General features: G+C 41.9%; 2 protein-coding genes across 3 annotated transcripts in view; both read left to right on the top strand.

Annotated features, from left to right (window-relative positions):
- Window positions 1-19674, top strand: part of hydin (HYDIN axonemal central pair apparatus protein) — a 137266-nt gene extending 117592 nt beyond the window's left edge. For both annotated transcript variants that reach the window (XM_039809874.1, XM_039809873.1), the window contains exons 69-92: window positions 354-496; window positions 1214-1438; window positions 1532-1692; window positions 1963-2057; window positions 2206-2437; window positions 3618-3818; window positions 3914-4040; window positions 4840-5005; window positions 5727-5874; window positions 6589-6796; window positions 6916-7137; window positions 7582-7751; window positions 7862-8060; window positions 9376-9528; window positions 9634-9804; window positions 10111-10220; window positions 10687-10909; window positions 11838-12047; window positions 12507-12670; window positions 15431-15581; window positions 16339-16569; window positions 16680-16904; window positions 17879-18145; window positions 18968-19674. In XM_039809874.1, the coding sequence (XP_039665808.1) occupies window positions 354-496; window positions 1214-1438; window positions 1532-1692; window positions 1963-2057; window positions 2206-2437; window positions 3618-3818; window positions 3914-4040; window positions 4840-5005; window positions 5727-5874; window positions 6589-6796; window positions 6916-7137; window positions 7582-7751; window positions 7862-8060; window positions 9376-9528; window positions 9634-9804; window positions 10111-10220; window positions 10687-10909; window positions 11838-12047; window positions 12507-12670; window positions 15431-15581; window positions 16339-16569; window positions 16680-16904; window positions 17879-18145; window positions 18968-19177 (4412 nt within the window). In that variant the 3' untranslated portion in view covers window positions 19178-19674. The remainder of the gene's footprint in view (window positions 1-353; window positions 497-1213; window positions 1439-1531; window positions 1693-1962; window positions 2058-2205; window positions 2438-3617; window positions 3819-3913; window positions 4041-4839; window positions 5006-5726; window positions 5875-6588; window positions 6797-6915; window positions 7138-7581; window positions 7752-7861; window positions 8061-9375; window positions 9529-9633; window positions 9805-10110; window positions 10221-10686; window positions 10910-11837; window positions 12048-12506; window positions 12671-15430; window positions 15582-16338; window positions 16570-16679; window positions 16905-17878; window positions 18146-18967) is intronic.
- Window positions 19675-20538: 864 nt separating this feature from the next.
- necab2 (N-terminal EF-hand calcium binding protein 2) overlaps window positions 20539-26531 on the top strand; it is a 182444-nt gene continuing 176451 nt past the window's right edge. Inside the window, exon 1 of the mRNA XM_039809186.1 lies at window positions 20539-20906. Within this exon, the coding sequence (XP_039665120.1) occupies window positions 20580-20906 (327 nt within the window). The 5' untranslated portion in view covers window positions 20539-20579. The remainder of the gene's footprint in view (window positions 20907-26531) is intronic.

Here is a 26531-nt window from a genome sequence, read left to right as displayed (position 1 = left end):
GACAACAAGAGGGTTAATTTATTATAACACACCGTAGAAACTACATATGTTTTGTGTGCAAAAATCTTAATTTGGAAAGTAACTAGTAACTAAAGCTGCCAGATTAATTTAGTGGAGTAAAAAGTACAATATTTCCCTCTGAAGTGTAGTGAAGTAGAAGTAGAAAGTGGCATGAAAAGACAAGTAAAGTACAAGTACCTCAAATTTGTACTAAAGTACAGCACTTGAGTAAATGTACTTAGTTACATTCCACCACTGAATTGTGCACATAGAAATGCTGTGTCATAATTTATTAATATGGAAGCTTGTTTCTTATCCCGGATTTTTCTACAAAGCCTATTTCTTTCTTGCAGGTAATTATGAGCTGCTGAATTTCGCTGACTGCCATGTTGATTGTCCCTACCAAGAGAGTTTCACCATGACCAACCACAGCAGCAGCCAGGCAGTGAGGTTTGAGTGGCCTCCTGTCGGACCCCATGTCTTCTTTTCACCCCAGGTAAAGCAGAACTACATGGCTATAGAAGAGGGGTGGGTTTAAACAACTTTTTAATGAAGTTGAATGAATCCTAAACTATGCTTTTTTTGTGCTTAGGCCGGTTACACACTGGCTGCGTGGCGTGTGCGTGGCGTTTCTGTTGTGTGTCAGCTGCGTGGCATTTTCTGTCTTTACACACCAGAAAGGTGTCTGACGCAGTGCTGCTGCTGCTAGTCTTGTCTGGACACGTATGTTTCCCATTGATAAAATATATATATATATATTTGATTACAGCAAAGACAACGTCGGCAGTATTGACGGCAAAATAGGCTACAGAATATTTCGTTCTGTATTGACAGGTGCAGTATTACAAAATCAATTTTCTTTTTTAAATTACATTTATATCAAAACCTAGAGACTTCCAAACATCAACATGTCATTTATTAATATGTATTAAACATCTTTTTGTATTCTATTTTGCCTGGAAACGCTTCCAGCACGCTTAATTAAATAGGCGTCGGTCCTATTTCTAGCAGGCACGCATTTTCGGCGCGGCTCGAGCCTGAGACGTGCGTGTCACACAGGCAGTGTGTCAGCTCTAACCTGTTAACATGGGAGCCGAAATATAAACGGACACGCCACGCAGCTGACACGCTTGCGCGACGCATCCAGTGTGTAACCGGCCTTAGGATAATACTTGGCTGCATGTGATCAAAAAAAATCTGCTTTTTCTTTCAGGTGGGACACCTTCATGCTGGTTGTTCTAAGGAAGTGACTGTCACCTTTTGCTCCAATCAGCCAGTGACTCTGAACAGACAGCCAATGAGATGCAAGGTTAGTAAGGTTGAGTTCCTGCAGCCACTAGAGCAGGTGGCTGACTGGGACGACTGCCAGAGGACGCTGCAGTGGCCGAGTTCTGCCAAGCAGGCTTCAGTAGCACCACAGCAGCCTGGGAAGAATAAGGTAAACATGTTGACTGTGAAAGAGATGTCAAGTGAAGAGATAGTTACAAGTTCACATTTAAAGTTAAGCAAACATGTATATGTTTGCCTGCAGGTGATAAAGACAGATCCTGAACCGTGCTGCACTGTGGTTGAGGGCTCCCACAGGGAGTTGGAACTGCGTATCAGCGCAGTTTGTGACTATGTGAAGTTCAGCTGCAACACCAACACCATCCACTTCAAAGACACTCTGCTTTACCAAACCAGGCTCCACCAGTAAGTCAGGCTCTGGGTATATATGCATTATATGCTGTTTCAACTATATAGATAAATTGTTCAGGCATCCTGAGGGATCAGATTCTAAAGATGATAAAAATACTGATAATCAAAATGATGCTCTGAGCTCACACTAGACCTCATGGTGCATGTCATCCCATTACACACCATCTAACACTTCTAACACTATCACAGTGATCACAGTAGTGAAGCGCTCATAACATATAACAAAATCCTGAATAAAAAAAAAGTGTGCGTGTGTCTGTGCAGATTGCAGATAGTGAATCATGGCACTGTCAAACTGGAATTCTCCTGGCAAGTCCTCATGGATCCAAAGAACAGCGTAGTAAACAATGACCAAAGAGGTACTACAGTAATATTATTGTATATCATGCTTGAATATCGGCATTAACTGGTATTGCTGTAGCATTATGTTCCAAGGTTGACCTTTGACATTTTACATTTGAATGCTTTTCAAAACTGGAGGTTGAAACTGTATTTAAATGTGAACAGATGGGACCCTTACCTTACCTGGACCAGACAGCAGGTCAACAGAAGTGTTAACTGGAGCCCATCCTGCCAGCGCTCTGGCCAGCGGGTCATCTCTTCTGATGGAAAATCCTGAGCTTCCGCCCATCAGCATTGAGCCCAGCATAGGAGCCATAAAGCCTGGCGCTGTTCAGAATTTCAGCATTTACTTTTCACCTCTGGAAGTGGCCCAGTTTCAGGGCAGGCTGTTCAGCAGGTACAGTAAATTGTTCAAGAACAAAGAGTAGACCAAGGTTGTTATACAGTACTAATGAATTTTTTTCAGTTTTCACTATTTTCTTTTAATTTTGAGTTTTCCATTTAATTTAATTTTAGTTTTAGTTTAGTTTTTCAGAAAGGTTTAAGTTTTAGTTTTACAGTAGTACATTTAGTTAGCTTAGTTAGTTTTGAGAGGGCCAGGTATAATGTCTCAGAAGAATGTAGCTACATAGACATACAAAATACAGGGATGGAGAACTACCATGATGTGCAATGTTAAATCTCTGCGCTACTTTAGTGTCCGAATGTTAAGTCCGTTCAAGTTTTTTGGTTAAATGTCACAGGAGTTGACGGAAATTCATGCTGTCTCGTTTTTTCGGTAGTGAAACATTGTAGCTAAAAAACTAAAACTGAAATGGTTTACGTTCATTTTTATTTCATTTTTATTTCATTTTTATTTGTTTTTTTGTTTAACTTTAAATGTTCATGAATGTTTTGAAAGTTTATTTTTAGTTTCAGTTTACTAAAAATATATTTTACTGCTTATTTTCGTTTACTATGACAACCCCGGAGTAGACAAGTTATATTAAGCCGCCTACACATGATCTGCGGCAAAATCACAAGGTACGGCGCAGAGCAGAGAGGCAAAGCGCAGCGCAGGTATACGTTCAGGAATTGGTTGCACCTTGAAAGGTCAGAGGCAAAGAGGTCAACGAGAATAATTTATACTTTGAGCGCAGCGCTAAGCGGCAATTCCGAGCGGTGCATGGAAAAAACCTCCCCATGGGAAAACAATGGATGTGTAGGCGGCTTTTACAGTGAAGAAGTAAATATTCAATGACAGAGCTCCTCCACCTCAGCCATACTAACAATTGCCACAGTTAAAAAGGGATGAGGGGATCTGTTTTATTTTTCCATGATTAGATCCTAGCCTGAATGCTTTTCCAAACTGTACAATGCTGCACCAGATAAAAAATAAGATGGCCACACCTTGAGGCCTGAGCCCTGTGTCATACTAATTGACATCTGTTTGTAGTTTTCTTTCCCTCTTTGATACACCCCCTGCAATTGTGGAAGGACAGGATGACTGTAAGGAAGTAAATGGATCTCTTCACAAGAATTATTATGACACAGACATTATTTTTTTTTCTGTCTGTATGTGTATACTTTTCTTTCAGTATCCCCAACTTGCAGGATGGGGATCAGGCTCCCTGTGTCTCGGTGTATGGCCGCAGCCTGTTGCCCCACTGCTACTTTGGCCTTGAGGACTCAGACTATATCAGTGGGAACCGCCGTAACCCTGAATTCAGGCGCCCTGTGGACCCTACCACCAGGGTCATAGAGTTCAACTCTGTTGGCTTATCTGTGACATCAACAAGGTAACAGAGAGAGATATATGAGAACCTTTTTTATCTCTATAACTGTAAGCCCTAACACTTTTTATATACGTGTGTCTTCTCACTTTACACCACAGATGTTTTAGTCTGGTGAACCCAACCAGTAAACCCTACTCATTCAAGTGGAGGTGTGAAGACACAGGGGGCAGTCCATTCTGCTGCCTCAACCCATGTGGTACTATCTTGCCTGGGAAGAAAGTGGAAGTGAGGATGGAAACACACACACGCACACACACAGTGAAAGAGCCTTAATCTCTAGATGGAGTGATGAAACATCTTTTTTTGCAATGATTCACCTAAATATTTTCTGTTTATACGGTGCCGCCGAAAGCAGAAAATGCAGAATTTTTATTTATTTATTTAATTTATTTACAAATGTGATGTGCATTCTTCTTTCAAAAATAATTCAAAATTTTTTGAAATGTGTCATGATATATTGTCTCTAGAAGGGTTTTATTCAACTTTTGTTTTTGTTAAAAAAGAAAAAGAAAATCACAATACTCAACACTATCAAGTCGCTACGATAAATGAAAATCGCAATACAAATGGAATCGGCACCCATGTATCGTGAAAAAATCGAATCGGGACAAAAGCATGTTGTCCCTTCCTACCCCATACTACACTTGTTGTCCTGTTTCCTTCAATTACAGTATGTCATCTCATTTCATTGCACATCTGTCACTCTCAATCTCCCTCCTCATTTTAAATCGTTGGTCTCCATCTTATTATTGTTTCAGTGTCCCTGTCTCCCCATGTCCCACTTCATCATAATAAATCTAATCCGATCTCATTCCTTCGGTTTAATCTAATACCATTATAATTTTATCAATTTCTATCTTAACTCATCTGATCTAATCTGTTTGAATATTTTCATCACTCTTCCCTTCCCCCTTCCTCATCTTTATTCTTCTCACCCTTTTTTTCACAAATTTTTTCATGTTCTCTATTTTTCGTAAATTGTTAGCCATTTGTAATCCTCTGGTCTGTCTCTGTGTGTGCGCAGGTGTGTTTTGAATATGTAGCTCAGCAGCTGGATACGGTGGAGTCATTCTGGAGCTTTGTGATTGAGACTCTGTCCCTGTCTGTTCCCTTCCTGTGTGTGGCCACTACTAAAGAACCACTTGTCTATCTTAATAGACCTCACCTTGACTTTGGAGAACTGCTTGTTGGTATGTAACATACATAGACACACTCGTACATGCATTTAAACAGTGAGATTACACATCTCTTTCAAGTCGCACCACATATTACTAAACACAAAGTAACGGTTTCTTCAAGGATTTCCTCTTTTTCCCCTGTGATGTGGTGACAGTACATGCACGTTGGTGTTCAAGTGCATATATATTTTGTGTGACTGTATTTTAACATTATCTGCACACGATTAAGCATGACTAAGGTTAAGTTTAGGTAACTGAACCACTTGGTTAGGGTTAGGAAGGGATTACGGCCATGGCTAACTAATAGAAATATGAACACTAATTTCAAATATGAAGATCTGCCCCCTTACTGCAATACTGCCTGTGCAAATCTGGCCCTCTAGCGAAAAATATGTGTCCCCCTGATGTGACCATAACATTTCACCCATTGATGAAGCGGTAACTGTTTATTATTGGTGGATAACCTATTGTTTAAATTGATATTCTCACAGTGACTATTCACGTATATAAGTGATTTTTGACGAATCAATGATACTAAACAAATCTTATTTAGGACATGTAGGTGTTTCCAACATGTCTGTAAAACATTGCAATATAGTGTGTGTGTGTGTGTGTGTGTGTGTGTGTGTGTGTGTGTGTGTGTGTGTGTGTGTGTGTGTGTGTGTGCGGGCGTGCGTGCGTGCGTGCGTGTGTGTGTGTGTCTGTGCGTGCGTGTGTGTGTGTGCCTGCACAGGTCAAAAAGTGGAACAGACGGTGGATCTGGTGAATGGAGAGGAGGAGCTCTTCCACTTCTCTGTTATGCAGTCGTCTCTTCTCTGTGATGACCAGCAGTCCAGCCTCATTTTGCAGCCCATGACTGGCACAGTGGCACCCAAAGACAGGTTAATGACACGATAACATACAACTTAATACAACTAAATGTAATGACTTTAATCCAAAAAATGCTATATATTCATTTTGAGGTTCAAATCATTTTGTACTGTATTTTAAAAACATAATCACTGACTTGTGCATCTGGCATGAAGTGATTGAAATGGCAGATATTAAAGGTATGCAGTATTTCACAAAAAAATGAATAATCCCTCTCCTCATCACCCACTAGAAGTGTTTGGTGGTGTCTGTATCTGCAGAGACTCTGCCTGTATTTTCTCTTTTCTTCTTATTTTTCTGTGTGTGGGACTGTTATGGGTGTCGGCAAAGAGCCTTTGGGCTCCACGTAGGTCTGTAACACCCAGCCAATAACAGAGCCAGGAGGTGTAGCCCATTCTCATTCCCAAGTCCAAATGCTTCCTCATGCAGAAATCTCTTCTGACGCACAAGTTTACACACACACACACAGACAGGATGAAGCTCTGCATTCACACAAAATCCAGCAATGTGGCACCTTACCGCCGCGGAAGTATGGCTCTAGTTATTAATGCTTAACCGTAACCGCTGTAAAACAATCAGAAGATCACATTTTATTCCTCTGATTCACTGCTTTGTTGTGATACACTGCATATTATTTGTAATCTTTGTCATTTGGTGCACTTACAATTGTGTAAAAATATAAAATACAACTATAAAATATAATTGTTGTGAACTCCTTGGTGCAGGTTGCCACTGTCAGTGTCCTTCACTCCTTGCCGGGAGGGCTTTGTGAGCTTCAGATTAGTTGTGAGGGTGAAGAAGAAGTCAGAGCCCCTCGCACTCACAGTTAAGGCTGATTGTTTCAGCATGAGCACTTCTGTTCAAGTTGAGAAGCCAGAAGGAGGCCTCAGAGAGATCAACCCTAACCACAAAGACAATCTGGACTTTGGAAAGGTCAGCCACACTTTACATCACACACAAATACTCAGATGCACGATCGCATGCCTTTATGTGTAAAAAAAACAACCTGACACTCACCTTCCTGTATGTGTCTGTATATACACTATTTGTAGGTGGGGATTTCAGAGCAATCTACCCTTAATATCCTGGTGTCCAATCTGTCAAGATTCTGCCAGGAAGTGAACTTTGACCTAACAGGTCCCAGTAAGCTGCTGCAACACTTACAAGCAAAGCCACAAAATGATACAATTGAGGTTGGGAAGCAGCTGCGAGCTTCACTCTTCTTTTGTCCAAGGAGCGTTTGTAACCTCCGGGACGTCAGACTGAGTATCAAGGTAATATCATTTATGAGGGAGTAGCAGGCTGCAATGACCAAAAAAGATTTTTATACATTGATAAATACGTAATCCATGCTATTCTTTCCACGTTCTGTTAAGTGTGGTGAAAACAGAATAAATGTTGTAAGAGTAATATAACTTATTACTAGTAATAAGTCTAGTCAAACTTATAAACTAAATCTACTTGTATTTTCTCTTTATCTATATTGTTCATACACTTTAAAAGCAAGTCAACAGCTACACCATTTAAAGAAAAATAAAAGAGTGACACTTAAAAACTTAAAATATTCTTTTCATGCCACACCATTAATGTGTTTAATTTGGTGGAACCTGTGTTTAAACTAGTGCTTACACTCCACATATTCTTTCTTAATTTTTTCTTCCTGGGTCTACTCCACTCCTCTCTCTCCTGTATTTCTCTCTCTTGTTTCATTTTGCCAGGTAAAGCATGGGCTAACATTTACATTTGCCATTGAGGGCAGGGCTGTAGCACCTAGCCTTGAATTCTCTTTTTGCAAGTACAACTTTGGCAAGTGCTTCCTGTACAGTCCGGGCATGGTGCCGGCCTCCCAGACTCTAGTCATCAGCAACAAAGGCGAAAGAGACATCAGGTAGTTGTGTGTGTCCGTCTGTTGTCAGCTTCTGTTGTCAGTTTGCGGCATAAAGATTAGAATGTAAGTCTGATTTGAAAGCCTTCTGTGCTCTACCTCCCTCTCCTCAGTGTCCAGTGTCAGTTCAGAAACACCTCTTACCTAGAGATGGACTTCAAACCGGAGATTTTGTCCCCCGGCGCTGTGATAGAGGCACCAGTCAAATTCTATCCTCGTGAGGAATGCCGTTACCATGAAAAGCTCACCTTCATCTTAAACAGTTGTGTCACCAAACACGTGGACATACTCGGGCAAGGCATCGAGATGAAGGTAAGAAAAAGTGTGTGAATCTAAAACGAGGCTATCACCAAGCAGCAGCAACAGGACACAGACAAATCTAATTCTCTTATGAACAGTGAAGGGTACTGCACTATTCTAATAGGAAGAAGACACTATTTGAAGAATAACAGACTTCAACAGAGGCAGGGACAGAGATGAAACATATCTTTACGTGAAGTGAAAATACTTCAGTTTTCATTTTGCTGTTGTGACATCCCTTGTCATGCATACAACTAATCAGATCGCTGTGAACGTAAACATCGGAACCCACAGCAGGTGTGTGCTAGAATGAAGTTGCTTACAGCTAGCATTACTCACCAAGAGCCAACTGACTGAGTGCCTAGCAACAGTTAACCCGCAATTTCCACCAACTGCGGAACGGCTGCGGAACGGCTCCGCTGCGTGTTGGCTCCGTGCTCCGCCGTCCTTCAATACCCACCAGGTCCGGATTTGTTGCGGAACGGCTGGCGAATTCACGTATGATCGCGCGATATAACAGGATGTAGTTTCTATAAACAGAACCACAAAACCAACAACAGTTTGTTTCCATCCAGAGGAGTAGAGGTGCTGACCTGCTGATCTCCTTTTTTTGTGGAGATTATTGTGACTGTTGACTTCAGGCCTGTCTCCGCCCATTATGACGTTGTCAAGGTGTAGTGCAAGGAAATATGATCCGCCGTGAGCACGGTGTATTTTATTTTGAAAATTAACCGGATGTTTTATTTTGTTTCTGTGCTCGACTGTGCTGTCCCGCACAATCTGCCCTGTGCTGAATTGCTGCGGAGCTCTCCGGCATCCAGCAAAATTAGAAACCCTGCGTACCTGCTCCGGAGGGCTGCAGATCGCCGGAGCTGGGACGGAGTCGGAACGCAGCTGTTCCGCAGTCAGTGAAAATACACACATTGACTTTAATGGAAACCTATTGACTGCGCCGCCGTTCCGTTAGCGGATCCGCAGCCATTCCGCAGTTGGTGGAAATTGCGGGTAAGGGTCTTGCCTTGGCAGGTTTGACAGCTCAAGCCATGGCAACAGGCAATAAGTGAATTTACCCAACATGTGAATTAATACAGTATGTCCCCCTAATACTATTACGATCATCTTCACAAACAGCTGAAAATACAGTCTGATGGCTGCTAGAATGTAACTTACTGTAGCTCTGTTGATACAACAAGCCACATTAGAAATTGGCTAGCTAACAAGCAATGGCAATTCACTGAAGAGCCGATAAAATTATACCAACTTAATCATTCATCAAAATCTGATGTATTTAATCTAATTATCCTTTTAATGGATCGTTCTGTCCCAGTTGGAGGTGGAGCAGCCCAGGCAGAGAAAAGTGAAACTGGGATCTCTGATGTTGGGTCAGAAGGTGAAAAAACAAGTGGTTCTGGTCAACCGCAGCCCTTTAGACCTTTCCTTCACTCTGCTGCTTAACACAAACACACCACTGGACCCAAGGGTAGGGAGCACGCACACACACACACACATACACACACACACACACACACAAGTTGATAAAGAGTGGACTACACAAGCAACACTTAATAATCTTCTCCACCTCCAGGATTTGTCATTCAGTCCAGTAGGGGAGCTGAACCTGAAAGCCAGTGTCGGTTCATGTAATGTTGAGATCCAGTTCTCACCTCATCAGCACATACCTCCCTTCTCTGCTGAGCTGCAGGCAGAGTTTGCAGGCCTGTTACACCCCCTGTTGACCATCCAAGGCTGCTGCCAGGTAGGCTGTGAAGTGAATTTCTAGCCATTTCACAAGGCTGCAAATGATGCCCTTGCTTGATGTATTTGCTTGCTATTCCATTCCTATCTATTTCAGTCTATTGGTGTAACTATTTTTTTGAATTACCTTCACATACAAATTTGGCAGATGCCCTTTAAAAACTGCCCATTTTTACTGTAGAAGCAGTATCAGTGCAGTCTGCATTGTAACTTTTTATACCAGACATGTTAAAGTTTGTTCTATTAACTCTATATTGTAATTGAATGTAAAGTCATGTTTACCATTGGTTCTGATTTTAATTGCCAGGGTATGGAGGTCCAGCTGGATCAGGACCACCTAGCCTTTGGAGCTATTGTCCAGCGCTGCCAAGCCAGGAAGAGGATTATCATGACGAACACTGGGGACATTGGTGCCAGGTAAGCTTAGATATTATACAATATATGGTCCAATTTCAGTAAGATAAAAAAAAAAACTCATACACACAAATAGCAGCAGAAATACAGACAAACATACACTTTCATATACACTCAGGCACACACTAATCAAGCTGGACTTTATAGAGTTACCCCTTTTTATAAGATTCTACGGATTGTTGTGTAGTAAAACAAAGATTTAGAAGACTGATTTTATCAGCTGTCTTTGCTGCTATGATAACATCAATTCAAAAGATTAGCAACAAAGCAAAGCAACAGAGCATAGAAAGATTAGATAAGACACAGCTGTTAAGGGCAAAAAAAAGCAATAGTGAACTAAGAGGAAACAATTCATATATGTTGACATATTTGACATTTTTTTAGTAGTTTGCTTTTGGGACTCATGACTTATTCTGGTTGGATGTATGTTGTTGTTTGCTTTTTATGTGTCTGTCTAACTTGTAACCAGGTTCCAGTGGAAAACAGAGAGTTTTCCTCCAGAGTTGTCCATCACACCAGCTAAAGGCTATATCTGTCCGGACATGGATGTTCCTTTTGAAGTGACGTTTGCCCCTGTAGAACTGATCAATGACACAAGATATGAGAACCTGTCTTGCTTTGTGGAGGGCTCCTCCTCACCCGTTACCCTCACTGTAACAGGCTCCTGCATCATCGCCTCCACTACCAAAGAGGTTAGATTGTTGCACTTTTATACACAATGTTGAGTAGGGATGTCAAAAACAATCTACAGTAAACATTCGATCATGAGACATTGGCTCATTTAGGGGAAATTACGCATTACACTTACTATATGTACTGTATGTGCTCTGGCAGCACTGCAACTTCAAGTCAAAGCAAAGGGACTTACATTATTTCCCTACTGAGAGCAGACATTATTTGTGTGACTTATATCCCCATTACCCTCGCATTGCACATTGTGGAGATAGGTCTGGCAATGTGAGACTACACTTTATACAACCCTGAACTACAATTTTCCGTAAGGGGATCAATATAGTATCATAATATTGTTATGTTGTGTATCTTTGCAGCAACTGTTTCACCAGCAAGGCTTCTATTAAAGGCTTCATTGACCAACTATATTAATAATCCCATTTTACGGTGTTAGTGCATATACATAATATGTTTGGCAGTTTTTTTGTTGTTGTTGTTTGTAATAATAATAATCCCATTTGATATATGCACATCATGTAAAATAAATAGCGAATCAGTATTATGGATAATGATTTTAAGGGGTTCTCCAGTAGGCATAAAAGCTTAAAGTTGTCTTGTTAACAGCGTAGCTTGTCATGGTAGGGATTGTTAAAGGCCAGCATCACGTTATGTGAGACATTGATTCGACTCCTTTTTTTTTTTAGAAAAGACAGAGTCTTGACAGACTTAAAGATCACAAAAATCTGGAAAAACTTTCAGTTGGTATCAATTAGCTGATAAGCCTCAAATACCTAAGAAAAGGCTTTAGAAAATGTATTCCACTGTATATTACAACTGTACTGTAGTTCCTTTTGCTTACGCTTTCAGTGACAGGTATTACCTATAATGTGACTGCCTTTGAATGACCTATTGCATCATTATTATCTCCTTCTGACTGCCTGTCTCCAGGTGGTGAATTTTGTTTGCCCAGTACGTGGCTCTCACACCCAGACCCTGCCCGTGTTCAACCCCACACACCAGCAGTGCAGCATCAGACCTGTCGTCGAGGGCGAACAGTGGAGCGCTGCGCCCCTGGTGATCCTTGACCCCCTCCAAAACAAGACATACGAGATCACCTACCGACCACTGTCCATGACTGCTGATGGAAAGAAACACCTGGTAGAGGAGCGCTACCATTTAAATAAATTTTAATATGCTAATCATTTCAGCTGTACATGTAGGCCTATTTACTGTATTGTTGTGTAGTTTCATTTATAACAAAATATCGTATTTTATAAACGTGTGTTTTGTGTGCAATTCGTAAAGTAACTAGTAACTAAAGCTGTCAGATGAATGTAGTGGAGTAAAAAGTACAATATTTCCCTCTGAAATGTAGCAGAGTAGAAGTAGAAAGTGGCATGGAAAAAAAAGACTCAAGTAAAGTACAATTACCTGAGATTTGTACTAAAGTACAGTACTTGAGTAAATGTACTCCACCTCTGCTTGTAGCCTTTTTTGTGCATATCCATGAAGTGCAATGCCTTCCATAAAACAAAACAAAAACGTATAAGCTCTGAAGTGTGATATTATTACTTAATCTCAGACATTAACTTGTCATATCTCTCCTCCTTTCCTCAGGGATCAGTCTTTTTCTCCTTCCCTGATGGGACAGGCGTGCTGTACTCCTTGCAAGGAACTGCTGAACCTCCCAAGGCAGAGGACATCATCGTGCACGAACTGCCTGCCAAGACTCACCACACGGAGTTTCTTCCTGTGCACAACTGGCTCTCCAAGCAACAGCAGTAAAGCAAACCCACACATTTAATTCAGTAGTATCTTAAACCATATATAACCTAGTTTATATTGACGACGATTCATTTACGGCAGGGGTCTTCAACGTTTTTTAAGCCAAGGACCCCTTAACTGAAAGAGAGACGGAGCAGGGACCCCCTACTACATATACTGTATAAAATTAAGTTACGTATTAAACTGGGCCTATAATAACGTGTAGGGTGGCCTAAAGCCTTTATACATACTTTTTTGCATAGAATACTAAGCTATTTAAATAATAATTGTTCCAATGATTTTAATGTTACACATACATGTGGCACAGTGTATCTTTACAATTAACTGTATCTGTGGGTGGCAATCTTAAAGGCTACCTTACCTATAGATCAGTAAGCCTATCATCAGTGGGGATTTATATTTGTTAATCATATGTTTGAGTTAATTGATGAAAAAAACTCATAAAATTTGACAATAATTTGGAGGCCCCCCTGCAGTGACTTTGAGAACCCCTTAGGGGTCCCGGACCCCCTGTTGAAGATCTCTGATTTACGGGATTGTTCAGGCGGCTCCGGATGATCTGCTGGATGTCCTTCATTTACGGCCGGATGTCCATCACTTTACGCTTTCTTTATGTCGGCATTCTAAACTCCGGTGGATTTATGAGGACTGTGTTAACTGCTCCTCAGATCCATGCAGGGTAAATCCAGACAGCTAGCTAGACTATCTGTCCAATCTGAGATTTCTGTTGCACGACTAAAACATCTTTTGAACGAGCACATGTTCCACCAAAACAAGTTCCTTCCCGATGCTATTTTGCAGAGGCACCATCATTGCGCATGGCGCTTAGCGCCACCCAAGACGATTGTGATTGGTTTAAAGTGCTCATATTATGCTAATTTTCAGGTACATTATTGCATTTAGAGGTTATATCAGAATAGGTTTACATGGTTTAATTTTCAAAAAACACTATATTTTTGTTGTACTGCACATTGCTGCAGCTCCTCTTTTCACCCTATGTGTTGAGCTCTCCGTTTTAGCTACAGAGTGGGGCATTGCACTTCTATTCCATCTTTGTTGGGAGTCGCACATGCGCACTACCTAGGTAAGGACTCCTAGCCAGTCAGAAGCAGAGTTTGAGGGCGTGCCACGCTAGCAGCTAGGCGAGCATTAACGTGTGTTACAAAGTGACGCACGTTTGTCTCTGAAGTAAAGGCTGGACTACAATAGAGCTGTTTGGAGCAGTTTGTGAACAGTGTTTTCTGTTGGAGATGGTAACTTCCTTTGGGGGGGACTTTGGGCTTTTTCACTTTGGAAACCTATTACATGTACAAAAAAGATATATAACACAATAAAGGAAAGGGAAAAAATGCTGTCTGGACTAGCTAGACCCTCATCCGCAGCACTGTGGAGGAAGGTCTGGCAATGCAAGACTATATATAACCCTAAATAAAATAATGCAATACATGATTTTTTGGCCACTCGGGGGCAGCGGAAACTAGTTGTGTGAACACAACATTGTCATATTGAGTTGATAGGACAAACCTGTCATCCAACAGTTGCTTAGTTACACAGCTAGAAGTCACGGAGCAACATTCTTTCAATTGGAGTTGTGCTTCTGGCCACTTGATATACGCAAGTCCAGTATTGTCTTTGATTTGTTTTTGGTCTCTTCCAACTCCCGGGGGATATATTTAGCTCTTTAGCTGATAACTATGTTCACCAGCTAGTCACCAACTGCATCTGTTTGACATTTTATGTTGGGCAGGTGGTGTACAGGGGATTTTTAGAGCTGTTTTTCTGAAAACAGCTTCTTGCTATGGCAGAAAATTATGCTATGAGAGCAGTGGGATTGAACAGCTAAACAATGAGCTGAAAGTTGATATAAAGCTCTGTATGGCCGAGGGGAGCTTCAGGTGATAATTCTCTGTAGTTTCATCATGAAGAGCCCCCTTTTACCTTGTTGTTTAAATGTCTGTTGCTATACGGATATCAGTTATATCAGCTTCAATTCCCAAGTTTTAACCAACATATTTTTTGTATTATGGTAAGAATAGTCTCGCTTTGCCAGACCTTCCTCCACCAGCGCTGCGGAGGAGGGTCTGGCAAGTCCCCACAGCATTCCGGGATGGGAGAAAAATGTGCTCTGGTTTATTGGCATTTCTTAAAACCAATCACAATCGTGATGGGTGGTGCTAAGTGCTCCACGGAGTCCCGGTGTGGCTGCAAAATAGCCTCGGCAAGTAACTTGTTTTGGTGGAACGTGTGTACGTTCAAAAGTTGTTTAAGTAGTGCAACAGCGTAAGTTAACGGAAAGCGTAAGGTAACGGAAATCCGGCCAAAAATAAGGACATATGGCGGAATTTCCGGCGGCAGCGGGGCAATCCCGGAAGTGGAAGGTTGAGAATAGACTATAGTAAGAATAACGTGAACAGACACTACCAGCTATTGTTAGTATATCTTTGTATGCATTAAAAGGCTCTTCAGTATTTCAGTATTTAGTATTTCAGTATTTTGCAGCACTTCACATAAATACCCAGTGCTTCTCTAAAATACGTATGTTTTTAAATTTTCCATTACTCATGTGAAAAGTGAAGTGGTGGAAATTATACCCCTATTTCATTTAGCAAAACCTCTTGCTGCATGTTAAAAAGATCACCTAAAATGTAATATGTGAATGCTGAATGTGAATAACCGCTGAGATGTAATGAGGAGAAATGCACAAGCCCTGTTAGGACAGTTGTACAGTAGAGTCACGAGTGTTTCTGTGTGCTCAGGTTCCGTGTGCTAATAGAGATCCTGAAACCTGACAAGCCAGATGCTACGGTGTCCCTCATTGGTCTGGAATACGTTGATGTCCCTGCTTTGGCCAAGCGAGACTACAAGATGTCTTTCTTCGCATACAGAGAGGGGCAGTACAACACCAAGGTTTGATCACACCAGTGGTGGAAGAAGTATTCAGATCCTTTACTTAATTAAAAGTACTAATGCCACACTGAAGAAATACTCTGTTACAAGTAAAAGTACTGCATTGAAAATGTTACTTAAGTATGTAAACATGATCAGGTAAATGTACTTAAAGTATTAAAAGTAAAAGTACTTGATGCAGAAAAATCCTCACATTTAAGAAACTGGAAACGATAAAAACAGTTCTGTGTTTAAAGGACAATTCCGGCCAAAATGAACCTAGGGGTTAATAACATCTTGCCATCTTGGAAAACAGTCGTGAGCAGTCGAATCACGAACGCTGTGTTTGAGCGATGTTACTGGTTACTGGTTGCACGGCGTTCGTCGTTCAACTGCTCATGGCTGTTTTCCAAGATGGCGCCCTCATGTAAACATGAAGGCTACTGTCTTTATAATCTATCTTTTCAATAAACTGTCTGTACACTTACAAAGTTCTCAATGCTTCGGTTTACATGTAGAGACCCTCATTATGCTACTGTTGAAGTGTGGTGTTAGTTTGAGCCTTGTTAGTGGTGTAGAAATAGCAATTTACCATCTGCCCCGAAAGCTAGCGTTAGCAGCTAACCACTGGTTTGCGTTAGCTTGTTTCAAACTAGAGACGCTTTCGATTAGCATGAAAACAGATCCCAGAGAACGTTTGACTCGGTACACATATGTTATTAACCCCTAGGTTCATCTGAGCCTTGTCGTCACATCACCCTTTAACCCTTCTCTTCAGGTGACGTTTCGTAATGAGATGTCCGGTGAGTACTTGTTCTACCTTGTTAGCTTCAAGGCCACATCTCCAGGAGTCGTGTCCACCATAGAGCTGGTGAGCACCGTCCGCTGCACGGCCTGGGCCACCATACAGGTGGAGAACCCCCTGACCACAGCTACCTGCTTCACCGCTGACTGTAAATGCCTTGATATCAGTGCCCCACCTCAACACACTGTACCGGGACAGTCCAAGGTGGATGCTGAGTACATCTATTTTCGGTACTTTGGGAAAAATACAGCTGTGTGCTCACAAACAAACTTTAATTGGCACTCTTTGTGTGTGCGTGTGTCTCCTCTCTTTAGGGCTCTCTCAGCTTTGAGTACTTTCCACTGCGCGTAGGCGAGTCTACAGCCCGGCTGACTCTGTTTAGTAATGATCTGGGCTACTTCCACTACGATCTGCTTCTCAAAGCTCTGCCTCCACCGCAAGAGAAAACCGTCCACTTCAGCACTTCTTTAGGCAGCAGCCACTCTGTTCTTGTTAAGTTCACCAACTACTCCCGCTACGAAACTGAGTACTCATGCAAGGTAGGAAAATATTAAATGTCCGAATGATTCAGAAATGGAGGTGACACCTAGTTATTGTGAGACTGTATGTTCTGGCCTTTTCTCTGCTAGTTTTGCTTTTACTAATGGATGCGGGCACTAGATGGTGTCTCACTGTAGTGGCGATTTGTCCTCAGACTCAACTAAAACAAACTAAAAACTCACAATCAAACATCCACTAAGGCACCGAAGGAGTGAATCTTACGCAGGTTAGATACGTTCATTGTCAATTCAAAGATGGCGTTTTATGATGTTTATTTTTCTTTCTATTTTTTTGGTAAGCAAACATTTTAACAAAGAACAATTGCTTCTCTTGGCTCTGGTAAAAAAACATCAGCCCTCCCCAGTGTCTACCTGCTACATCCCTGCTTACCCATATACAGTATATATATATATAGACTTCACCTGGTGCCTGCATGGCACTTTCAAAATAAAAGCACTAACAGATACTTAAAGTAACCAAAATAAAGATATTAATAACGATAGAATCAAACTCATTTAGCTGTATAATTCAAACAAAACAGAAACAAAATAAATCAGTAAATATTGAACTATTTAAATATAACAAAATAACTAAACACTGAATACCTTCATCAGGCACTTCACCAATATCACACATACACATCGGGTTTACTAGTCATGAGGAATACTACTCAGCCTGTGAAAATAGTTTTGTAGTCTTGTGTGTGGTTCTAGAGGAACTTCATCAAGTCTGACAAAATAGCTCTGGTCCCTTTAAGGCTGTCATCTTGTGACACAGTGATGTTCACACACCTACGGTACTGTAGATACTACACAGTAGAGCTAAAACAACACATACTGTAGTACTTTACATTCAGACCCAACCTATGACACCAGTGTTGTGATCATCATTCCAAATTACTAACAATACCAATGTAGTCTCAGTGATTTATTTGCTGTCCTATGAATCCCTTCTTGTTATCTCTCTCCTGCAGACTGATTGCCCAGACTTCATAGTGGACAAGTCCAGAGCCCAGGTGGGGCCAGATGCCAGCGTGGAGGTTTCTTTTGAACCTTATCAGCTGGGGCAAGTGAGAGGCCATCTCTGCCTGTCCTCAGCAGGAGGTGGCGAATACATCTTTCCCTTGCATGGGATCTGCCTCCCTCCCAAAGCCCAGGGCCCGTTTACCATCAAGACGGGTCGCAGCATTTCTATCCCCTTCAAGAATGTATTCCTGCAGACCACCACTTTCACTTTTAAGGTAAAGAAGTAATGGCCTGAGGGCTAGGGAAATCTGGGAAACCAGATTGAAGAGAGGAATAAGTTAAAAATGTGTAGATATTTTTGGAGGAGCATTGGTGTCACTGACAATTGAAGCGATTTATTGCATTCCAATACATCCAGTGTGGAAAAAGCCAGTACATTTGTTGAAATCCAAGGAAGTCATTTTCTGGCAGCTTTAAAGCTATAGTGCGCAACAATTTTATAATAGTGAACGTCTGTTACATTCAAGCCATTGTCAAATGAGTTGAAACAAAACTAATTCAGCCTATCAGCTCCACAAAACTCTCTCTGTATTTCTCAGTATGGCTATGTTTACAAAACGATGCCAACCGGCGACTTTTCCGTGCAGAAGCTCGTGTGATGCGTTTTACGTCACCGCTGGGGAAAGGACAACAGCAACGTTCAGCTTTGGAGACAAAGAGGATATAAAAATGACCTCTTCTAAAGAGTTCATCATGTTTTTTTAATCCTCCGTGTCCTCCTTGAGCTACCAGCAGCTTTGTGGCGGAGGGGTGGGGGTGGTGCGTGATCATGGAAGGCTTGCGTCATGTGGATTTACCGACAGTGTTCTTGTCATTACTTAGAATTCCTCATGGGGGCGACTAACTACGCACTATAGCTTAAAATTCAGCCTGGAACAGTTGCAGTAAAGAGAGTGGAGTGCAGTCTGGCTTTTATGTTCTCATGTTTAGACTGTGACTCTTCACACCTCCACTTCCACAAAATGCTTACGCTTGATTCATTCCCTTGACCTTATCTGTTATTGATTGAACCTGGGCCTTATTTCCTCTGCTCCTAGGTGGACAACCCCTGTTTTACTGTCACAGAGGTGGACACAATCCTCTCCAAAAAGACCCTTACCATTCTGGTGTCCTTTGAGGCCCCTCCAGGAGGCCGTCCGGGGCCGTGGTTTGGCAAGCTGACCATCTCCAGTCAGCATTCTGAGGGCCACAGCAAACCTTGTTCTTGGGTCTATTACCTAAAGGGCTACCGCACGGAGCCATCTTAGAGAGAGATATGTACACACACACTTACTGTACACACATGCAATTGGCTGTGCAGATACACACATAAGAACATACACAAACAGATGCCAAGATAAATGCACAGGAAACCTTTTTAGACTCAAGCCTTAAATGTGTATCTAATTTGTATGATGCTTTAGTTGAATGTGTTTACAAATTATTTATTCAATGCCTGAACTCCAATGTGAAGGTAAAAAATAGCCATTATTGTCCTGTGTATATTTTTGTTGTTCAACTAATTAGTTGTCATAAATGTGTTCATGAATATTTGAATAGTCAACTGAATAAAACCTGCAGAGAAAACCTGCCCACACCTGTCATTGCACACTTGTTTCCACATGGGGGCAATCATGTCAAGTGAGTTCACCAATTCTACTGCTTCAGTGATTAGGGGGAAGATACAACATTTGCCTGACTTCTTTTGCCTTTTGGTCATCCTCATGAATTAAATAATAAATAACATGTTAAAGTGTCAACTTTCCACCTGGAGTTAATTTGTCCAAACCACTCTACGCTGTTAAACACACAGCACATTGTAGGCAAGACTAGCTACTCAGCTGAAAGGGCAGAGCTGGAGGAGACGCTCATTACCAAAGGTTAGATTTGTCACATCACACGCGCACGTGCGCTCAAACACACACACGCATGCACACACACACACACACACACACACACCTAAAACTCTAATGAGGAGCTGGACTGACAGTTCAAGAGGCACTCTGAGGAAATCCTCTGATCCTCCCATTGGGACAAAGTGTCTTGCAGTGACTGTTTATAGGAAGGAAGGGAAATACAGTATTATTGTCTTTGTTGACATTAGACATTTAACAAAAGACAAAGCAAAATGGATGTAATCCCTTGTTTTACACCTCTCTGCTTGCTTACGGAGCCCAAGAGGAGTGGTTACTGTATCCCAGATTGTCCTAAGTGGTCTAGCGTTATTACAACATGAGTGGATGTCACTCACATGATGTTGACTGCTCATAACACCCAGACCGAAGAATAAAAACCAACAACCAACAAATCCTATATTTTTACATTTTAGAAGGACGAAGAGTATATTCATTTTAAAGTGTAGGCTATACATTGTACCCAATATGAATATAAAATCACTGTAGTGTCTTAATACAATATGAGATACAGTAAATACCAGTAAGTGCAACAAAGTCACTGAACTCTCCAAACCTTAAAAATATCAGTATAATCAAATAATCAAATAATGACCGTTTTTCGTTTGATAGATACAGATAGATAACATGTAGGATATGCAGGATTGGTGGGTGTGTTTTGGGATGGGTGCTGTGATGTAAGAGGGGAGGAGGGGGGGAGAGGTGGGGGCTTCTCTCTCCCCCGTAGAGCGCAGCATGAGCGCTCCGCAGCAAAAGGATGTGTGAGCAGGCAGCGCGCTACTGTAGGGACGGAGTCCACAAACTGCTCAACAAAGAACAAGCCAAACTTCGAGCCCAAGAAAGCCGCGAGCAGCCGAACCCCGTAGCCAGTCAGGACAGCGAGTCCGCGACGGCAGCACAGTCCGGAAACAGCGGCGCCCAGCCCGGTGGAATCGACGGGCTCGTCCGCTGGATAGTCACCAAAATGAGCGACAACAAGAACATCTCCAGCCGGGAGTACGCTTCCAGCAAGGAGGAGGTGGCCGTGGCTCAGGAGCAGTTCTTCGCCCCGGAGCCACGGAGAGGCATCTCCGTTATTTTGGATGTAAGTATAGAGAGCCAGGCAGTAGTCATGCCTGACAGGTTGGATGGGAGGGTGTACGGGATGGAGACATATCCAGTGGCAGTGCACACGGACCGGTGCAGTGCGCACTTACGCACTGAAACCATCTTAACAATTCACTTTTTCGGCTTACAGCTCGAGCTTAGCAAAGCAGGCAGGTGGTTTTTGCCGTGTTAATTAACACTACGGGAAGGCACGATCCCCCGATGACTCGGCAGTCTCGTCACTGTGCCCACCTAGCTTTCTCCTCGTTGCCCCGTCCGAAACTGTACTGTAACCTACATTTTTTTTTGTTGGCCAGTACTCCCTTAGGCTTGGCTCAATTTGTGAATTTTTCTATCAACATAGAAGGCGTCATAAATTCAGGTCAGTTGAGACGTGCAGCAGCCTACAGCTTTAGTTTTGGTGATGGTTTTTCAGTTCAAAGAAAGTCCGAGGCGCAGCACCGCACTTCGCCCTTTGAGCACACCCATAGTAAAAGCAGCGTCAGTAGCCTAAGTCAGATGTCCGTTAGGGTGCTTACGGCAGTTTTATCACAACACTCTAATTATTAATGAAAATGTATTACTACAATATTTGTATGTATGTATTGTTACAGAATCCCGAGGTAATATCTGATTTCACTCAGAGGCCAGCGGATAAACCTGTACGAAGGTGCAGCTTCTCTGGAAGTGGCAATTAAGCAGCGCCATGTCGATTTAGGTCAGCTCATCAATACTCTAGGGTTCTTTTTTTCATCACCGCCCCACGAATTATTTCCCCTGGAGATCAGCTGATGTTGCTTTTAATGCTTTAACGGGTAGAAAACAAAAGAGAAAAGTGGCTCAGTTTCTGCAGACCCTGACCACGATCCAAATAGATAAAGAAGGGGTACATAGAAAACTAATTATGATCAAGACCAGAGGGCCAATGTATCCTAGTACCCTAGTAAAGGAAGTGTGTGTGTGTGTGTGTGTGTGTGTGTGTGTGTGTGTGTGTGTGTGTGAGAGAGAATTTCTACATTTTCATGCTCAACATTTCTTTTACCACATCAGGAACTGTTAGATTTCCTATTGTCCTATTGCTCACTTTTCCACAGGATTGTTTCCTTTTTGTTGCATTTCACCTGATGGCCCCAGCATGACAGTAATCTACTACAGTATACTCACACTGATTGGTCGATACACAGTATGCAAGCCGCGCCTTTTGACATCAGCAGTGAACTCTTTCTGGCATTTTCTCTCCAGCTCACTTTCTGCATCGTCTTGAACTTTGAAATGCTAATTGTTTTTGCTATTTTCCAATATTATTGACCCCACTGTTATCAGGATGAAGAAGTCCACACCAAAGGGATTGAGTGATTGCTGCTGATGTGTGTGTGTGTGTGTGTGTGTGTGTGTGTGTGTGTGTGTGTGTGTGTGTGTGTGTGTGTGTGTGTGTGTGTGTGTGTGTGTGTACGCCCGCAGGCAGCGTTCTGCTCATTAGACCTTCTCTGCTTTCTTGCTTCTCATCCTTTGCTGTTCTCATCTTCTCCTTCATCTTAACCCTGATGCACCTTTTCTTTCTATTCTTTGAACTCCTTTCATCCTTCTTCCTCTCCTCCTCCTTCCTTATTTCCTTTCCTCCATGTCCTTCTTGTCTTTCTCCTCTCCTCTTTCGTCAACCAGGCCAAGAAAACATCCATTCTTAATAAGGTTAGGAGATGGATGCAACGCTATCCCTCCCTCTGTCCCTGCTCCTGTTCCCATTTTGTTCAATCTTTTTCTGCTACTTTCTTTAGTTGTCTCTCATTTTCCTCTCTCTCTCTCTCTCTCTCGCTCTCTCTCTCTCTCTCTCTCTCTCTCTCTATACACACACACACACACTCAACGTGATACTTACTCAAAGCGATACTCCTCAAAGCTTGTCTGTCTCCAGCAGTTTCAGAGTTGGCTGTTTTCTGTGGAGTTGAGTGCGCCCTAGGGTGCAGCCGGAGAGTAGAACAATGCAGAACAGCTTGTCATTTGGAACATTGTGCGTCTCAGCAGTTAATGATTTTCACTTTGGCCCGTTCAGACAGCTGCAGTCACGGCCAGAATGCACCACATACTTCTAGTTTTACAAGCAATCAACTAAATACTAAATAAATAATTACTAAATAATTTGTTTGCAAGTTCCATCGTTTAAACTTGCATCCTGATGTGTTTGAGCTGCAGTCATTATTGTTGTCACCGTTGTCCATCTTGAAATCTTGAAATCAGCAACTAACAATTAGTTTCATTATCTAATTATTCTGCAGACTATTTTCTCGATGAATTGGTTAAGTTGTGTCTCTACAATGTAAAAATAAATAGTGAGAAATGCTTTTTCTCCAGTAAAAGGTGACTTATTCTACTTGTTTGTTTTATCCAACCAGCAGTCCAATACCCAGCAGTCTTCAATCGACTATCATAATATGAGAAAGGAAAGCATCAAAGCCTACAAAGAATGTTTGACATTTTTGCTTCGAAAAGCAACCGAACAATTAATCAACTATCAAAATAGTTTAGTCAAGATGAATTTTTTTTCTCGATCAACTTATTGAATAATTATTTCAGCTTTACCTGAAATATGAAACGTGAGAGTCAGAGATTAAGTGACTTTAAATGGTAAAACACTTCTCTCTTTTGACATTTCATTTAACATTTAAAAAAAATGCTCCCATAGGTGTTTGTTCAAGCAGCGTTTACGTCTCATATTTAAAGGTCCATAGCATGAACATTTCACTTTTTGAGGGTTTTTAACATTAATATGCAAATGAAATGGTGATAGGTGTAAACCGAGCCCTGGGTATCCTGCTCTGCCTTTGAGAAAATGAAAGCTCAGATGGGCCGATCTGGAATCTTGCTCCTTATTACCTCCCCTTTCTCTGCTTTGAGAGAGAGGCATCATGGCTTTCAAACGAGCAAAGTGGCAGTTGGTCAAGGCTACACCCCAACCCTCCACCTTGCCCCTACCCCCTCTCTCCTCCTCAATAGCTACAGACACAGAAATGGCACATACTAAGGAGAGCTCATTGTGGGACTGGCTCTAGTGGCTGTAATTCTACACCAAGACTGAATTTCAGGAAAGAGACTTCAGATACAGTATTAGGGGACCACTAAGGTCTATATAAAAGAGACTTCAGATACAGTATTAGGGGACCACTAAGGTATATATAAAAGAGACTTCAGATACAGTATTAGGGGACCACTAAGGTCTATATAAAAGCATCCAAAGAGCACCATGTCATGGGACCTTTAACGTCTATACGTTGGGCCGGCACATACGGGTACTTTGCTAAACGTCAAGGGGGATAGTAAACAGATGATCCCATAGTAGTCAGTGCAATGGACCTTATTCACAGCAGACATTTTGACTTGTCATAGTAGGAAAAGCACAGCTGAAATTGATAACCTTAACAATGGATCAATTCCATCAAGTGTCCCAGTAAGCTATTTCAGTGAGTCAGCATGCACAATACCAGGGCCTCTCCTAAGTGGAATGCAGCCATCATTAATGGTTTTGAATACACCTGTGCTTTTCCTACTATGACATGTCAACATGTCTGCCGTGAAAAAGGTCTTTTTGACGTGTGTTTGGGTCCTAATTTTGAGAAATGTTGGATTTATATATATATATGGATTTTTTTCTTTAAAAAAAATTGTTTTATACACATCTAATGTTTATTTTTTCTGACCTTGCCTGAAACTAAGCGTTCACGATACATTGATATATTAATAAATGAAGGTTGATCGCCCGTCATGTCCCCTCAGTGTCCCCCGTATCAGTGGATCAATGACCCAACACGCATATATTGCTTATGTGGAAACACATATCTGATTAAATCACTATTGTTAGGCTGAGTGTCGTCTGTATTTAATCAACCTGTTATTAATAACCAACTGTTCAGCCCATAGGCTGAGATTGATGACTGATGTCTGATGCTGCTATAACATTACATTACATTACATGTCATTTAGCTGACGCTTTTATCCAAAGCGACTTACAATTAAGTGCGTTCAGCCTTGAAGGTGCAAACTCCAGACAACAAGAAGTGAGTGCAAGTACATTAGCTTTAAATAAGTAATACTACAAAGAGCCATATGAAAATGCAGCATCAAGAAATGTTGTCAATAGGGAGCTCATTCCACCATTTAGGAGCCAGGAGAGCGAACAGTCGGGATTTCGTTGACTGATTAGTTCTCCCTCCAATCCAATCCAATCCAACTTTATTTGTTAAGCGCTTTAAAACAACCAAAGTTGACCAAAGTGGTGTACAGAAGAATAAATAAGACATCATAAATAAAATACGTAACAATATGACATGAATAAAAATAATAGCTGCGCAATGAAAAGCAATCAATCTAAATAATTAAAAGAAGTAAATTAAGTCATCATCTTACTAGGTGTCAAAGGCCACAGAGAAGAGATGGGTTTTAAGACGGGATTTAAAAACAGACAAAGAAGAGGCCTGTTAACGTGCAGAGGCAGATCATTCCATAATTTAGGAGCCGACGGAGCAAAGGCACTTACTCCTTGCTGTGAGGGGGCAGCAAGCAGGTTGGCCGATGCAGAGCGGAGTGGGCGGGTTGGGGTATAGGGTTTGACCATGTCCTGGATGTATGCTGGGGCTGATCCGTTCGTGGCCCTGTATGCAAGTACTAGTGTCTTGAAGCGGATGCGGGCAGCAACTGGTAACCAGTGAAGAGAGCGGAGGAGCGGTGTAGCGTGACAGAACTTGGGGAGGTTGACGACAAGTCGAGCTGCTGCGTTCTGAATGAGCTGCACGGTGCCGGATGGCGCACGCAGGCAGGCCGATCAGGAGGGAGATGGCCAATCAGGAGGGAGTTGCAGTAGTGTAGTCAAGTCTATAACTGTTAGCAGCCTCCCACTTAAGCCAACGTTAGCTATCCATCATAAGTAACTGTCACCAGCATCATTTACCACACTGACTGAGAATATTCCTTGTATCTTATGAGCCTCATATATCAGTGTGAAAGTCTCGATTAACCCGCTACACAACATCTGTTTGGCATTTTCCTGTTTCTCTTCTGATGCGCAAATCTTTTCCTAGGTGATGCCGGTCTGGTCTATAGCCTGGAGCCAAAGCCCATCTATCAGGATCTATTTTAGGACATGGCAGGAGGACAAATCGGAGATCAGGGTTTTTGGGTGCATTGGTGCAACCAGCTACTCAGCAACCTTTCGGCATAGTTATTGATTTAAAACGGTTTGTTTAAACTTAACGTTTGGAGCGATGTTACACTTCCACTGCTTGTTTTGCGCTGTTGTCGTCTATAGGGCTCGCGGGATTGTTTCCCCCCCAGAAAGGGGCGTAATGATGAGACCTTCCCTCGGATGGTGTATTGCCGGCCTGACGTTTAGTGGCTGTAATAATTATGACTGGAGCAAAGCAGAAAGTAATGTGACAAAGTGTGCGAGCGCCAAGTAAATAAATTAAAGAAAACTGTGATTTTCTTTCAAACTTTACGAAACAAAAGGAGCTACGTCACCTTTAGCGTCACGTGTGTAACCTGAAGTCACGTAACGTGTGATTTGAACCCAAACCACAAACGTTCTGTGGTTTAGGAATGAGGATGGAAAAGGGTCCTGTGGGTCGTATTCATG

Source organism: Perca fluviatilis, chromosome 8 (assembly GCF_010015445.1).
Source record: "Perca fluviatilis chromosome 8, GENO_Pfluv_1.0, whole genome shotgun sequence".
NCBI lineage: Eukaryota > Metazoa > Chordata > Actinopteri > Perciformes > Percidae > Perca > Perca fluviatilis.
This window is presented reverse-complemented; position numbering and strand designations above follow the sequence as displayed.